We start from the raw sequence: 15,440 nt of genomic DNA on the forward strand, positions 1-15,440 counted from the left end.
TTCCCACATCTTCTAATGTGTTTTGTTCCAAGTTGGTTTCAGACTGAAGGATTCATTAAAGCCTTTTTAAGAATCATTAAAATGATGATCATCAATTCTAATATCTATAAACAGTAATAAAAACAGGGCTGTGTTTCACGTCAGCTTCATTTATTTGTAGCCATGGTTAGATTTCATCTGCAGCAGGCAGTCATCCACCTTTACACACACATTTACACAACAGTACAAAAGTACTTTTTGATTCATGAAAGAGAAATAAGACAAATGTTGCCTTTGTATCATCTCTGATATGGAAGGGATCATTTGAAGATGTGAGTGAAGGACACAAATATTTGGATCTGGTGTTGTTCTACATTTTAGGACTAAAAGACAGAAGGAAGAAAGTGAAAGTGACTGTGCGAGGCGTTGAAGTCATGAAGTCAAGTGGAGGCCGCTGACTGCTGTTACTTTCTGCTGTACAGGTTCAACAGGGACTCACAGTCAGCCTGCTAGAACATTTGGATGAAGAGAAAAAGGAGGAAAAAGACTTTGAGGGACAAATCCAATAAGATCAGCATGTTTTGAATGTGGGAATACAACAGTTTCCTCCACCATGACACACACTGGAGCCTCTTTTTGCTCACAGCTTCACTGTTTGTCTCAAAGTTCAGTTTGGAGGCCAAAATTGTTGCAACACATTTGTAAGTTTGCACTAATTTCACTGTGTGACCCTTAATGGATGTAATCAAAGAATCAGTCAGTGAAATATGAAGCTGTGCTGTAAGTTTGGAGGAGAAAAGTGTCTGAGTGACTTTAATGAGGTGAACACATGAATACAGAGCACTGACTGACACGTACACACTCCTTTAATGAGTCGCACACATTTTTGTGACTTCATGAAATGTCAAAAATGACACAACACACAACAAGCTGCGAGCACATTATTGTGTGTTTGCTGTTTGTGTGCTTTGTTTGCTGTTATGATAGCAGGCATACAGCCATGTTCTCAATGTCTCAGCTATCATTGATTATTGCTGCTCTTCCTCTTCTATTAGGCACTTCAACTCAATGAATGACACACAGAAAGATTTCATGACTGTGTTCTTCACAATAAGGAGAATATGTTATCTGCATCTGAATGACTCATGTTGCCTTGTTTCTACTTTGTTTGCATATTTCTGCTTGTTGGAAAGGATTTTCTGAATCATTCAGTAGTTTTTGTAATAATAACGACATTTAGCAAGACTTCAAAATGATTCTCCAACATTTGCTGTTCAGACTTGATCTGTTCTTACGTGTGTGATATCCAGAATGAAAAACTCAGCTCAGGTAATAAAATGGGAGCTGAGCAGACTGCAGGGGCTTCATGGTCTCTCCTTTGATTCCATTAAAGTTCATTTGTCAGCTGTGAGTTGAGGATTTGAGCTGTTTCTCTCACAGGTGAAGAACACAGATCCTTCCTGGAATCATTCTTGAAGCAGAGTTCCTGCTTGTAACTGTCATTGTGTTATTAAAGTGAAAGCCACAGCTAACGGTGTGGAGGCTGCAGAGCAGAAACCCACACAGCCCGTCTGCTGCAGGAGAGCAAGTTTGGATACAGTCAGTTTGTGCTTCACTCACACGGGTTGTTGTTGATCACACAATGAAAGTAGAATCAAACTCTTCATCTTCAAATCTTTATTGTTCACACAAACACAACTACACTGTTTGACATTTGAAAATCAAACAAAAACTTGTGATAAAAATATTCCTGATGGTTTTTGTTACTACAATAAAAGTCACAATAAGCACAAAAAGAATTCTAACTCAGAGCAACAATACATGTAAAGATGTATTTATTTCAGACGATCTTCTAACTGTTGAAGAAAAAGGCAAAATAAGCTCAACACATCATAACTAACATTTGTGATCAAAGTGATGAATGAGATGAATTGATGAGATGTGATGGTGAGAAAAGGCGAGCAGGAAACAGTCAGTCAGCATGTGTGCAGTTGGTGGACGCTCCCTTGTTTGTGAGCATCATCAGCAGAGAGAGTCCACAGCAGTACACCAGACTCTTCACTATCAGCACTGTGTACAGCAGGCAGAGCAGCTTCACCCTGCACTGAGACTGGAAGGACACTGAAGGACAGACAGACACAAAGAGACAGACAGACAGTCGGGTTATTCCTCTCAGATCAAGGAGAAAAAGTCCAAATAGAAACAGTCACAGCTTCTTCTTCAAGTGGATGAATTGATGTAGTGTTTGTGTCGACTTGGGGGCAGAAGAACTCCACAAGCAGCTAACAAACTGATCTCTGACATATTATGGTCTGTCTGCTGTTTGGTGCTGAGCAGCTAGTGTACAGTGGCTTTATCAGAGCTTGTTGGATGAAGATTTGATCAATTAGTGCAACTTTAAGAGCCTAAACTTGTTCCAGCTGCCTCATTGGACATTGGAGCTGTCCATGCAGAGAGGCAGCAGGTGATCTTACAGTCAGCTGGCTGCAGAGCTGGCAGGTCTGCTGGCTCTCTCTCTGGAGGACAGGAGGCTGCTGGAGCTGGAAGCTCTGAAACAGAAAAGGAGTCAAATGTTTGGAGCTGCAGTGAGAAATGTCAGTCCTCTGCTGCTCTGCTCTCTTTGACAGCATCTCCACATGAAGCTGAATCACTGCTGAACACAGTCACCAAGCCTTCATTACCTTGTTGTGTTCGGGCCTCCACTGTGCCCCCCTCGTGCTTCACCCAGCAGCTGTATTTATATGTGTCAGAATGGCTCCCATCAACCATCCTGATGGCAATGGTGCGTCCCGCCTCTCTGAGCTCCAGCTGCTCTCCCTCAGCAGGGGGCAGCTCCTCCGCTTCTCCGCCGTTCTTCTTCTGTCTTTTCCAGGAGAACTGGACCAGAGGAGGAAACATGGCTGAGGCCACACACAGCAGGGAGCTCTTCCCCTCCAGGTGGGCTCTGGATGCTGCTGGGTACACGCTCACCACGGGCTTCACTACCTGCTCATCTGAAGTTTGACAGCAGCAACAAGCAGCACAGACACACATTCACACAGTCAGCAGCAGCTTCCAGCACTGCACTGCATTCAGTCTGATCCTGGAAACTACATGGACTCTGATCACTAACTACTCATCAGCACAAAGTTCACTACATACACTGGATTCAGCTTCATATCAAACACAGTCATCACCTCATGTCATCATGGCTCACATGAGGAACACTCAGCATGATTTTACATCATGAAATAAAATGTATTTCTTCTCTTTTATTTTCTTGGCTTTACTTCACAATGTAATTTATCACAACTCTAAATGTATATATAGAGATTTGTCTTTAACTTTTTAAATATATTTCCAATCCCAAACACATTTCAACAGAGTTGATCTTCTTCCATAAAACCCATTAACCTTTTTTAACTTTATTCTGCACTGAAATTATGTAAATTTTAAATAGTCTTTAAAGACATGTTTTATATTTGTTACAATAAATAACATTCTTCTTTCAGAGACTTTAAAATTCTTAAATCTTTTACTGCAATAATTGGATCAGCTTTAATTTTATTATTTGGTTTGATTATTTTCTTCCATATGTAAATGAATTATTAAATAAAATTAAATGCAACTTAGCTGAAATTTGAAAGATAATTAAATCCTTTTTTTTGGCCATTTGAATTAATTTGTTATTATTTTTAATTAAAAAATTACATTTTGTGAATGATTGTGTATTTACTTGTACATATTTTTCAAAGTAGTATTTACAGATAACATTTTTGAACTTTCATTATTATTTGTCATTTTGACTCATAAAACCTGATTAACAATTTCATATTTTATCCAGTATTTTTCATCACATTTTAGACATTTAATATTTTATGATCAGTATCTATGACAATTAATAAAATAATGTTTTTCCAAAAAAGACTCTTTGGACCAACATGCTATATCGTTCACTATTAAAAACATATCTACATTTTCTTCTTAGCAAAATTCATATTTACAAATCTGTTACTGTATTAATTTTAACATCAAATATGATCTTGTGTTAAAAACCAGCAGAATCACTGAGACGATCAAATCCTAAATATTTGTAACATCACTAATATTTGCAGAAATAAAGAATAACTTTAGTTGTTCAGTGAGATTTCAACATGTTTTCAGAGATTATTGAGCTTTTCTTATGTAACAATGGCTGCAGATGAATTCTCTACTAATGATGAAAAACTAACATGTAAAGCCTGAAGCAGCACAAACTGACTTTAAACACATTTTCAGCTTCTACAATAAAACAACTGAAGGAAAATAAATGTTTGTTCTTACCTGTTACAGACAGTTTAGTTCCAGAGCCAAAGATGTCGTAGTCATCGCCTGTACTCCCCACAGTGAGACAGACTGCTACAAAAACCTGTCTGCTGTTGAACGTGTCAGCTGAGGTGAATGAGTCCAAATGAGGAAGCAGGATCATATTTCAGCTCCATGATGTGTTTCTCTAATGTTCATATCAACATGACTGTCTCTTCTTCTCTTTTCTTTTAGCCACACTAGCAGCACGGCTCTGATGTTAATGTCAGTCTGTTGGTCAGTCCACTACTTTAGTCCACATGAAAACAGAAAATCACTATATAAGTGTAACACACCCAAAGAAAGATTCTAGGTCTGACCAACTGTCTCAGTCGTGGGCAAAAAGATGACAGTCAATAAAATTCTAAAAGATAATTTATTGACAAAAAAAATCAAGAGATAAAAGATAAAACAGTCCAGTGTCCCATTTATGAATCAAATAAAAACACAGTCCCAAGGCCAGAGCCAGCTATGCCACACGTCCAGTTGCACTCCACGTGTTGCTTTTAACAGGGTTAGAAGTTTTCCTCGGAGACCCACCACCCTGCAAGCATATAGCCAGTGGTCACTCCTGCCTCGGCAACTCTGCTGCCTTTAGGCTGTGGCATATAATAGGCCCTGGCCTGCACAGAGATACAAAATGACACCTTCAGTATAAAATCCATAGCGCAAAACCCATCCATCCCAAACATATCTGATTTCATCACATTACAAACCTGCACAGAGAGACAAAACGACACAGCAGTGTTTGTAGTGTGGGCTATAAGTAGACCAGTGTATCAGTGCAATCAAGTACACCTGCCTCTAGTCCAACCCCATTCCAGCCACTGGCTCACCAAAAATGTGACACACAACCACTCCCAACCCAGTGCAACTTCACACAATAATATGGAGCTGAATTAACACAGGCACATTAGTCTACCATGTTACATAAGCACCAGTCCATTTATCCCAGCAATGATGCACCACTACAATGAAACATGCTGCTGATAGTATCATGGTTTGGCCCATCTGGCTCACCATCATTAATCACACAATGAGTTTTGAATTCAACCAGCAAATTGTAAAGAAAACTATCAGAACATCTGTCTGTGAACTGAATCTCAGGAGAAAGTGGGCCATGCAGCAATGGAGCTGTCAGCAACAGGTTCTCTGAGCAGAATCATTGGCAAACTTAACATATCTCCTGAAAACGGCAGCTCTCCGCGGAAACTAAACTTTGAGAGCGTGTGTGGGAAACCGTCCAGAAGTGGTGGCTCATCATTTGCGACCTCTCGAAAACTCAGAAGTTGATGTTTTTGAACCGTAGCGGTGAGAGAGAGGAAGGACGCTAGCATCAACTAGCTAGCCGGTCGTCACGGCAACGCTACAAGAACGTCTCTCAGCATGGGCCCGAAAAAAGTTCTCTCAGCCGAGGAAGGTGACGATATTAAGAAGTCGCTGGAGTTTATGACAGAGGAGATTTCTGCTGTCAAACTGCAGCAGAAAGCCATCCTGGACCTGGTCGAGGAAGTTAAGGCTCTCCGCATCCAGAACGCCGAGAAGGATCGGCGGCTGGCGTACCTGGAGAACAGAGTGGCGGATTTGGAGCAGTACACCCGGATAAACGATGTCATCATCACGGGGCTTCGCATCAAACCCCGGTCATACGCCCGGGCGGTCGCCGCTGACAATGTAGGAGGGCCAGGAGAGGAAGATGTCAACTCCACGGAGCATCAAGTGGTTACCTTTCTACGGTCCAAAGGTGTGGAAGTGGATTATAACAACATTGAGGCTTGCCACCCTCTACCCCGAAAAAATGACAGTAACAAACCAGCCATCATTGTGAGATTTGCAAACAGAAAACAGAAAACAGCACTGTTAAAACAAGGAAAGAAACTGAAAGGATCCGATGTCTTCATGAACGAACATCTGATAAAAAGAAATGCGGACATTGCCAGGAAAGCACGTTACTTGAAGAAACAGGGAAAAATTCAAAATACATGGACCACCAACTGCAAAGTATTCATTAAACTCAATGGAACACCGGAACAAGCCAAAGTGTTGGTCATCAGAAATATGGAAGAGCTGGACAAATACTGAGGTCAACTTACTCTGGAGGTATGAATACACATGTGACGTGACACACAACACAACACATGGCACAGTCCAAAAGAACTTCATCTGCATACAGCAACAATATCAACATGACTCATTAGAATTCTCTTTATGATAATCTGGAACTGGGAACATTTCGATACACAGACCATAATGCTCTAGACTTAGAAAAGGATATAGACCCGGAAAATAATTTCTTCTACAACATCAGCTGTAACTGCTGCTACTTCACTGATGAACAGTTTAAGCACACCATCAACATGGAAAATAAATTATCAATAATCCATTTTAATAGCCGAAGTCTGTATGCCAACTTCAACAATATAAAGGAATATCTAAATGAGTTGACAAATCCATTTGGAATTATTGCCATTTCTGAAACATGGATCAATGCGGACAAAGGACTGGACTTTGGACTGGAGGGTGTAGAATGTTTAGCTTATTTTAGAGTTTAGAAATGTGTTATCATAGAATGTAGAACTATTGTAGAGACACTGCCCTCAATATAATAAAGGCTGATTGTGTCGTGAACTTAGGAGTAGATTGTAGGAGACCCCTCCCCCACTTGAGCTGTGAAAGTAAAACAGAGAAGAGTTAATGCTGAGTGGAAATTCCCCAGAGGATGTATGGGTGGGGGTCTCAACATTGTAACTGGATACCTGTGGTCTGGAAGGGAGAGGGGTTTTATGACCTCTAGGGAGTTACCTACACCCACAGTGTTTTAACTGTCACGCACACACATCCACACGCACACTCACTCATGTGCACTCACACATACACACAGGTATGTGCACACAGGCACACACTAGCACTCACATAGACACATGGGAACGCGCACATGTAGGCATTCATGTGCTCGTGCACATAGACACAGACAGAGTTTGCGGCACACCGTAGGGGTTTTATGATGGGGTCGCCCCTATAAAACTGTGTTTCACAGACAAAGGGGTGAAGATTTTTGCAGAGGGACACCGGCCTCGTCTTCCCTTCTAGAGGTGCATGCTTAAATGAAGATAAATGAAGATGAGTAAATGAAGATAAATAAAGATGAATAAAGATTTTGTGAAAATGACTACTGAGTCCGGTGCCATCTCTGGACGCTCGAGGAATAAAAAGAACCGGGGTAAAACTGATTTCTCAACAAGGGTTATGATGTGAATTTTGTAAATAGAAGGAACAAGAGTGGAGGGGGAGTAGCTGTGTATGTGGATAAAAACCTAAATTACAAGGTGGTAGAAAGTATGACAACTGTAATTGATAATTTATTAGAATGTATAACAATTGAAATTTATAAGGAAAATGAGAAAAATGTCAAAATTAGCTGTATATATAGAACACCTGGCTCTAGTATTCAAGTATTTAATGACTTCATAGAGGAAATATTCTCTAAAACAAATCAAAAAGTTATGTTTATCTGTGGTGATTTTAATATTGACCTGTTGAACCTGAAAAAGCATAAAATGAGCGACGAATTCCTAAACACTATGTACAGTTTGAGTTTACATCCTAATATAAGCAGGCCCAGCAGAATTACACCACATTGTGCCACCTTACTTGACAATATTTTCACTAACAATATGGAAAACAACATTGTGAGCAGAATATTAATTAATGACATCAGTGATCACCTACCAGTTTTTGCAGTTTATGACACTAATTATAAGAAAAATCAGCATGAAGAACAACTGAGATACAGACGTGTAAGGACAGAAGAAACTATGACTGCATTTAAGAACGATCTATTAAATCAGGACTGGGACAATGTGCACAAAGAAGCTGATATTGATATTGCATATGGCATATTTTTAAGAATGTTCATGGAGTTATACGATTAAAAACTGTCCAACAATAAAATACAACAGAAAGCACAAATATTCAGATAGACCATGGATCACTGAGGGTTTACAAAATGCATGTAAAAAGAAAAATACACTCTATAGGGAATACCTAAAACAAAGAACAAAAGATGCTGAAAATAAATATAAAAAATACAAAAATAAGTTGACCAATATTATACGTGTATGTAGAAAGGAGTATTATAGTAAAATATTGAACAACAATAAAGATAATATGAAGGGATATGGGATGTTTTAAACAGTATCATTAAAAATAATTCTGGACAACAAAGTTGGCAATATTATGGAAAACACTGCTGATAAGGTCAACAGCTTTAATCATTATTTTGTAAATATTGGACCAAAACTGGCAGAACAAATTCCTGAGTCACTGCCATCAGTAGACTGTAGTGAAAACCTGATTGATAGGTGTTAGGTGTGGCTGTGTGCAGGCAGGAATAGGACCCAAGGTGCAGACTCCGGAGACAGACGTGACCTCAAAAAAGGCTTTAATTTAATACTCAAAATATAACATAACTGAAAAAACTCAAAACAAACTTAAACTAGAGAAATGACAGAACACACAGCTAGGAAAACAGTAGATCACGACACAGTCACAGAGAAACACTGGGCTTTAATACACAGAGGGAGCAATCAGGGAATGGGTAACAGGAGGGAAACACAGCTGGGGCAAATCAGGCCTAACGAGACAAGAGGAAGCAAAACCAGACACATTAACATCAGACATGGACTTTCAAAGTAAAACAGGAAACACATAACACAGACTGAACAAAGACACAGACTCATATGCAGGCACTACAAAGGGAACAGAGACGTGGGAACAGGGCAGACACAAACACTGACTGAACAAGGGGATATAGGAACTTAGGATACACATAGACGCGAACTAGACAAGGGGATGCAGGTGATACGGGAGACAGAGCAACTAAAGAAGACAGAGACATAAACCATAAGACAGAACTCAAAGAAACCAAAAACTAGGAAGCTTAAATCTAAGTAAAACTAAAATTATCTTATTTGGGAATTCCCTTAGAAATGCACAAGTGCAGATTCATGTAGATGGTGTGGAAATTGAAAGAATACTTGAACATAAGTTTCTTGGTGTGATTATAGATGATAAATTAAACTGGAAGTCTCATATAAATCATATACATAACAAAATTTCAAGAAGTGTTTCAATCTTGAGTAAAGTAACACACATTCTGGACCACAAATCACTCCACATTCTCTATTGTTCCCTGATTGCACCGTATTTGAATTACTGTGCAGAGGTTTGGGGCAATACTTACAAATGTTCGCTATCATCAATCTTTATATTACAAAAAAGGGCCATAAGGATAATCCATAAAACTGGTTACAGAGATCATACAAATCCACTATTCTTAAAATCAAAAATTCTAAAATTCACAGATCTGCTTCATTTTCTCACAGCACAAATTATATATAAAGCAATAAATAACCTGCTTCCTGACAATATTCTAAAAATGTTTTCTAAAAGGGAACGGGGATACAATTTGAGGGGGGAATTAAATTTAAAACATCCTCGTATCCGTACAACATTAAAAAGATTTTGCATCTCTGTGTGTGGAGTGAAGCTGTGGAACAGACTAAGTAAAGATATGAAGCAATGTCCAAGCATGGCGCAGTTTAAAAAGCAGTTTAAGGATATGGTTTTTACAGGGTACAGGGAAAAGGTAGAGATTTGATAGGGTGTTCTTGTCTAATATTTTCATGTGTGTGCGGGTGCACGGGTATGTTGGTATGGGTATATATATATATTTGTAGGTTGTGTATCCTTTGAGGTGTTACTGGGGTTATTGAAAATGTGTATATGTGCGTATGCATATACACATACGTTATGCTTCTTCCTGCTCCTTTTTGAACATGAAAGTTATTTGTAGTTGTGGTTGCTCGTTTTCCTTTTGTTTTGCTTGGTTCATTTGTCTCTTTTAATTCTATGTTGTTGTACTTTTTCAACATGTTCAAAATAAAGATTCAATCAATCAATCAATCAATGACAAAAAAGGAAAGATAGATGGTGGGTAGGCAGCAGAGAATCAGGGGACCATAACACCATCTTACACAGTTATTAACTAACGAGCTCATTGACTGATCTGAAACATCACTTTGATTTTTCTAACAGCTTCATTGGAAGTTCAGCTCACAGTGGATCTGCAACATGAGCAGCTGAAGACCTTCAAGAGCTGAACTTGAGGTTATAAACACACAGTTGTACAGAAACTTTGGCAAAATGGTTTAAACAACATCCAGTTATCAGAGTGACGATCACAAATCTGATCTCAGTTCATTAAAAAAACAAAAAGTTTCTGATGGAAGAAAAGTGAGAGAGGCTGAAGTCTCCTTCACTTTCCCCTGTCATCACATCTTTGAGGGGGTAAAAGGATTTAACATCCAGCCTCATGTGTTAGACCCAGATTTGTGGTATCACTGTAAGAAAAGAGCTTTTTCCCTATGTCCTTGTAGTAAATCAACTTTATTTCTATTCAAAGTTATAATCAAAGTGTGATCCTGATCAATATGTTAAATAATAAATGTAGTAAGTAAAATAACTGCTGATCTTCTTTAAACACAGTGATTGGTGACGACCTGCCAGAGGGAGGAGAGGTGGGGTGAGTGAGCACTTGTCAGAGCATAAATTGGAGCCTCAGAGATGTTCAGGTTCTGTTTCCAGCAGTTCTGTGTGATGACAGTTCAGATGATCGGATACCAGAAATTCACCTTTGGAAATTCTGGCAGAGACACCAGAGACATCAAGCAGCTGCCCAGACAGTGGACATAGACATTGGATTTGGCTCCATCCATCTCTTTGGACTCCCATCATTCTACTGGTGGATTGCAGCTTCTCCCAACACTGAGAAGATCTGGGGTCTCGCTGTTTTCCTGAAGTATCGAATATTCAGGATTCCTGCTTTCCTGTTGGATTGTTTCCATTAGCACAAAACACTGAGATGAAACAAAATTCAGCACAAGATCTGCTCATTCTCTCCTCCAACCTCTCTCATCCTTTAAAATCAGCATTAGCTCAGAGTAGGTTAATGAGATAAGTATGATTGATGTGATTTGCTTATTATTCTGTGACTGTTATTATCATTTAATTCTGCCTCTGCTTCACTCCTGCCAAATAAAGTAAAATATCCTGTAATTACAGTCTAAATTGTGGACATACCCTTTTTAAACCTTTGTGAAACAGTAAAGGCAAATATAAGAATATTAATCATTTTATTATAAAGAGTTCTTAGAGGTTACTCCGGGCCTTTAAATATAACTCTCCCTTGGGACTGACTGTTCAGGCCTCTGACATCAACCCTGTTACTAACAAGTTCCACGATCTAGGGGGGGCTGTCATACTGAGGGGACTGGTAGGATTTGACCTGCAAGGCTACTCAGCTCTTTGTTTCTTGTCAGTGGACAGAGGGACAACACCTGGACTTTGGTCATTAGAGCTGGGCGAGTCCCCTCACCCACACCGGCTCCATGTGAACTCTACAGACCAGCTTAACTATAAATCAGCTGTGCAGATGTGAAACTGGTGATCGTTGGATCTCCACTTTTTACATTATCTATAAGGCGCCTTGAGGCAACTTTTGTTGTGATTTGGCACTATATGAATAAAATTGAATTGAATTACTGTGTGTGGCTGGGGTGTGTTCGTTACCTTTGTGATGGGGAGCCTTTGTCAGCAGCCTCCCAAGTTTCTGTTGCCCCGATCCACAATGCAAAAGCTCTTCTGCGGTGACTAGCTGCAGGTCGCACACTCGGTGCTTGCTGAGGGTCCTGCAGCCAGCGTTCCCCTGGAATATTGCTCGTGGCCTCGCAGGTTCACGTATCCAGTGGATCCGCTGTGGATCATCTGCCCAGTGTGTGGGAGTTCTCTGGTGGACATGGAGCTGTTCTCACAGTCTCACGAGTTCGTGCTCGGTGCCCTCTCCATGCTCGCTGCTGGGAACATGCCAAGCAGAGAAGGGAAGCTCTGCAGTCCTGCATGGACTGTTTCATATTGCCAGCACATACCAGAGAGGCTCGTGCTCGCTTTATTTAATCTAAGCGTACCAGCCAACCACTTCCCGACATGCCTAAGGCTAATGTAGGGAAGGTGGATGCCTCACAGGCAATGGCAGAGTGTCCTCAATATGCTGGGTAGCCAGCTCCCTCTCTCGCCAGCCAGGGGCTACTGGAGGACAGCTATCAGGAGGACTTTGAGGCTGAGTCCATCCTCTACTCCGCAGGCTGCTACCTAAACCAGCACATACTTTTTGAGGTGGATAGGGCATTCACAGCTCTGGATATTAGGTTGGGTTGGCCTCCACCTCTGTGGAAAGTGTGGGGCAGCCAATCAGCTCTGGGATGGATCCTTGGTCACCTCACGACAGCCTTCATCTCCCGGTCGGCTTAGCGTCTTGCTGGCTGATCATAGCGACCTGCTCCGTAAAAATGTTTTGTATGTAAAAGATTTTAATGAATGGTTCAGTATTAGTGCAAATGTTCTCACTGTAACTGAAACACTTTAGAAGATTTTAATGATCACAAAAACCAGCTGTTGGTGGTGATATGATAATAAAGATAATAACACTCACCTTTCTCTGTGGATGTCCAACCAGGGTCACACACAACAATCCCAGCATGTGGGAACATCATCTGTGGGATGTTCTCCTTAAAAATCTCTGTGTTGATGAGATGAATAATGTGGACACTTGAGGACTATGGAGGAAGGAAGGCAGCAGAAGTCTCGGCAGAAGAGAATATCCAAGCTAATGGACATCATCCAAGTGGCTCCTGGTGTTGTTAACAGAAAATACAAAGTTACTGTCACATAAAATATAAGTTTAGAGGAAGTTCAGAGAATTAGATGCACACCTCTTCTAGTGTCACAGTTACACATCCTCATCTTTCAGAACAAGAACTCAGCCTTCAAGGTGGATTTGAAACTGTTGCATTTAATAACACAGATCATATTTAAAATACACATACAGGTAAATTTATAACAGAAAGTTTAACCTCCACAAAAAAGTTCAAAATAAATGACCAAGACTGTGACAAATAAATCAGCACAGCATAGAAAGTTAGCTGTTAATATGAGAGCATCAATTTTAATCTGTTAACTACATGTTAACATGTTGCAGCTCCAGCATTTATTAAATTTATCATTTTAAAGTATTAAAAAAATAATCTTACAGTAATGAGTCTGTGTCCTTTAAGAACTATTAGTTTATTAGATTTATATTTCCTGGAGTGTTATTCCCAGGAAAGATTAGGATGTCAGCCTCTCTGACTTTGTCTCTCGTGAACTCATTTCTAATCTTGTCCAGTGAAAGTCTGAACATCTTCCGTTCGGCCTCCTGTCTTTTTGTCAGAGCCACAGGATCCAAACCTGACAGCAGCTCTCACCAACATCCTGTAAACCTTCCTTTCACTCTGCTGCTGTCCTTCTGTCACAAATCACCTGACAGTCATTTAAAGTTAGCAGCACAGTGTGGCTGTGACAATGCTGCTCAAGCTTTCCTAAATTACATTCCAAGTTATATATCAAGATCGTTTAAGCGCAGCAGATTACTGTGTGTCAGAACATCCACCACAGCAAGCTGCTGATACATATCAGTGATGACGTACACGTTACAGTGTGCATTCATACCTGCAGAAGACGTCTTTCTCACAAAGGATTTTTAGATGGTTTGCTGATGGATTCGCCTCCATCTCCTGTGTTCTTGCTGTCAGGTGGATCCTTGTGATCCTGAGAGTCACAGACAGACATGTGGGACACAGACAGACCTCTTTATAAGCAGATGTCTTTAGTTCACAGGAGGAAAAATACAGGTGTGATAATGACGGCTGCATTCCAGTTAGCAGAGGTCCTGCTTTGTGGATCAGAGTCAGTTTCAGCCTGCTGTGTTACAGTGGACAGCTACAAATAACAGGTGTAGCCTGAAAGGTCGATCAGATGAAGGTTATTGGTTTGAATCCATGTTGAGAGGTTGGTATCTATCTCTCTGAGATTACTTTTTTTTGTTCATAAAGTTGTTCTGAGGCAAACTGCTGCTGCCTCCAGCTGACTGGTTCCAGGTGTTGCAGGTATGAATCCTCCTGATGGTTCAGTCTGAGAAGAACTGAAGTCAGAACAGTTTTAAAATGTTTGCTGGCACAAAAACACAACCTGACATCCAAGGTGAAATTCTGTGATTTAAAAGTGGAATTACAGAGAACAGCGGCGATATCACGGCCACTGAACTGTGATTAAATAAATGTTTTAAAGAACAAACAGTGTGCTCTGTAGAGCTGTTTGATAGCCAGAATACACAGAAGTCCTGCTCTCACACTGACAGCAGTGATGGACACGTACAGCTTCATGATGGCTGCCAAACACACAAAGAACACGACAGGATCAACAACCTGTGAAACAGTTTTAGCAGTTTTTATACAAAATGTCATCTCTGTCATTCTAACTGTAAGCGATCATTAGCTAGATTAGCCACACTGTATTAGAGGGTTGTTGCTAGCTAGCGATGCTGCACACCTGTTACTCCCGTAGTCTTTATGCTTCAATGATTCCACAGGTCTCATTTTTTCTTATCCTGTTTTAGACAGAGATGACATCAGCAGCAGACTCCACAGAGACCCAGAGTTACTGTTAGTATCTGAATTATATGGATTCAAACAGTTTTAGATTCAGTTCACACAGAGCGCTCTACAGCCTGCTAACATGGAAAGTTTAAATGAAATAAAGCAGACTTACAAAAGGTTTGATAGAAGTGTAATTTGTTCTTTTCATTTAATAACAGGGTCCAAAGTCCACATCATTATCAACAGCTACATTCACCCTGGGGAACAACAAGTGAAGGTGACCATGAGGACCACGCTGGGTTTCCTGGGTCCAGAGGTTTGAGAAATGTCCTCCCTTTCATTTATCACAGCTTCTGTTAGCTGTTGAGGTTTAAATTTATCATCTCAAATGTTTATATGCTGATTATATTGTTTCATATGAGAAAGGCCTAACTCTGAGTACACTCTGTGCCAAAAAGTGCTGTCAGGAAACTGCATGCTTTTGCAGAAGCGTGTTTTTGCAGCTAGAATGAAGTGAAAGTGAAACCAACTAGGCTGTTTGATCGAAACTTAAAGTGTGGTGTGACGTGAGAGCAAGTATATAAATATCTAGGCTTCCATTTGTGCTTC

The 15,440-nt window shown here is 40.2% G+C and overlaps 1 protein-coding gene across 2 annotated transcripts; it reads right to left on the reverse strand.

Moving 5' to 3' along the window:
• Positions 1-1,649: 1,649 nt before the first annotated feature.
• Positions 1,650-4,446, reverse strand: LOC146647408 (immunoglobulin lambda-1 light chain-like). 2 transcript variants are annotated; one of them, XM_085388983.1, is made up of 4 exons: positions 4,282-4,446; positions 2,661-2,972; positions 2,454-2,528; positions 1,650-2,100 (listed from the first exon to the last, which is right to left on the reverse strand). In XM_085388983.1, exons 1-4 carry the CDS (start codon positions 4,424-4,426, stop codon positions 1,952-1,954), a joined length of 681 nt encoding a protein of 226 aa, XP_085245109.1. In that variant the 5' UTR covers positions 4,427-4,446; the 3' UTR covers positions 1,650-1,951. The 2 variants fall into 2 exon arrangements, with proteins under 2 accessions (XP_085245109.1, XP_085245110.1); XM_085388984.1 differs by lacking the exon at positions 2,454-2,528.
• Positions 4,447-15,440: the final 10,994 nt, after the last annotated feature.

The sequence above is a fragment of the Rhamphochromis longiceps genome, linkage group LG18 (assembly GCF_057381845.1).
Source record: "Rhamphochromis longiceps isolate RC_006_pf linkage group LG18, R_longiceps_female_GT1.1, whole genome shotgun sequence".
In the NCBI taxonomy this organism is placed as follows: domain Eukaryota; kingdom Metazoa; phylum Chordata; class Actinopteri; order Cichliformes; family Cichlidae; genus Rhamphochromis; species Rhamphochromis longiceps.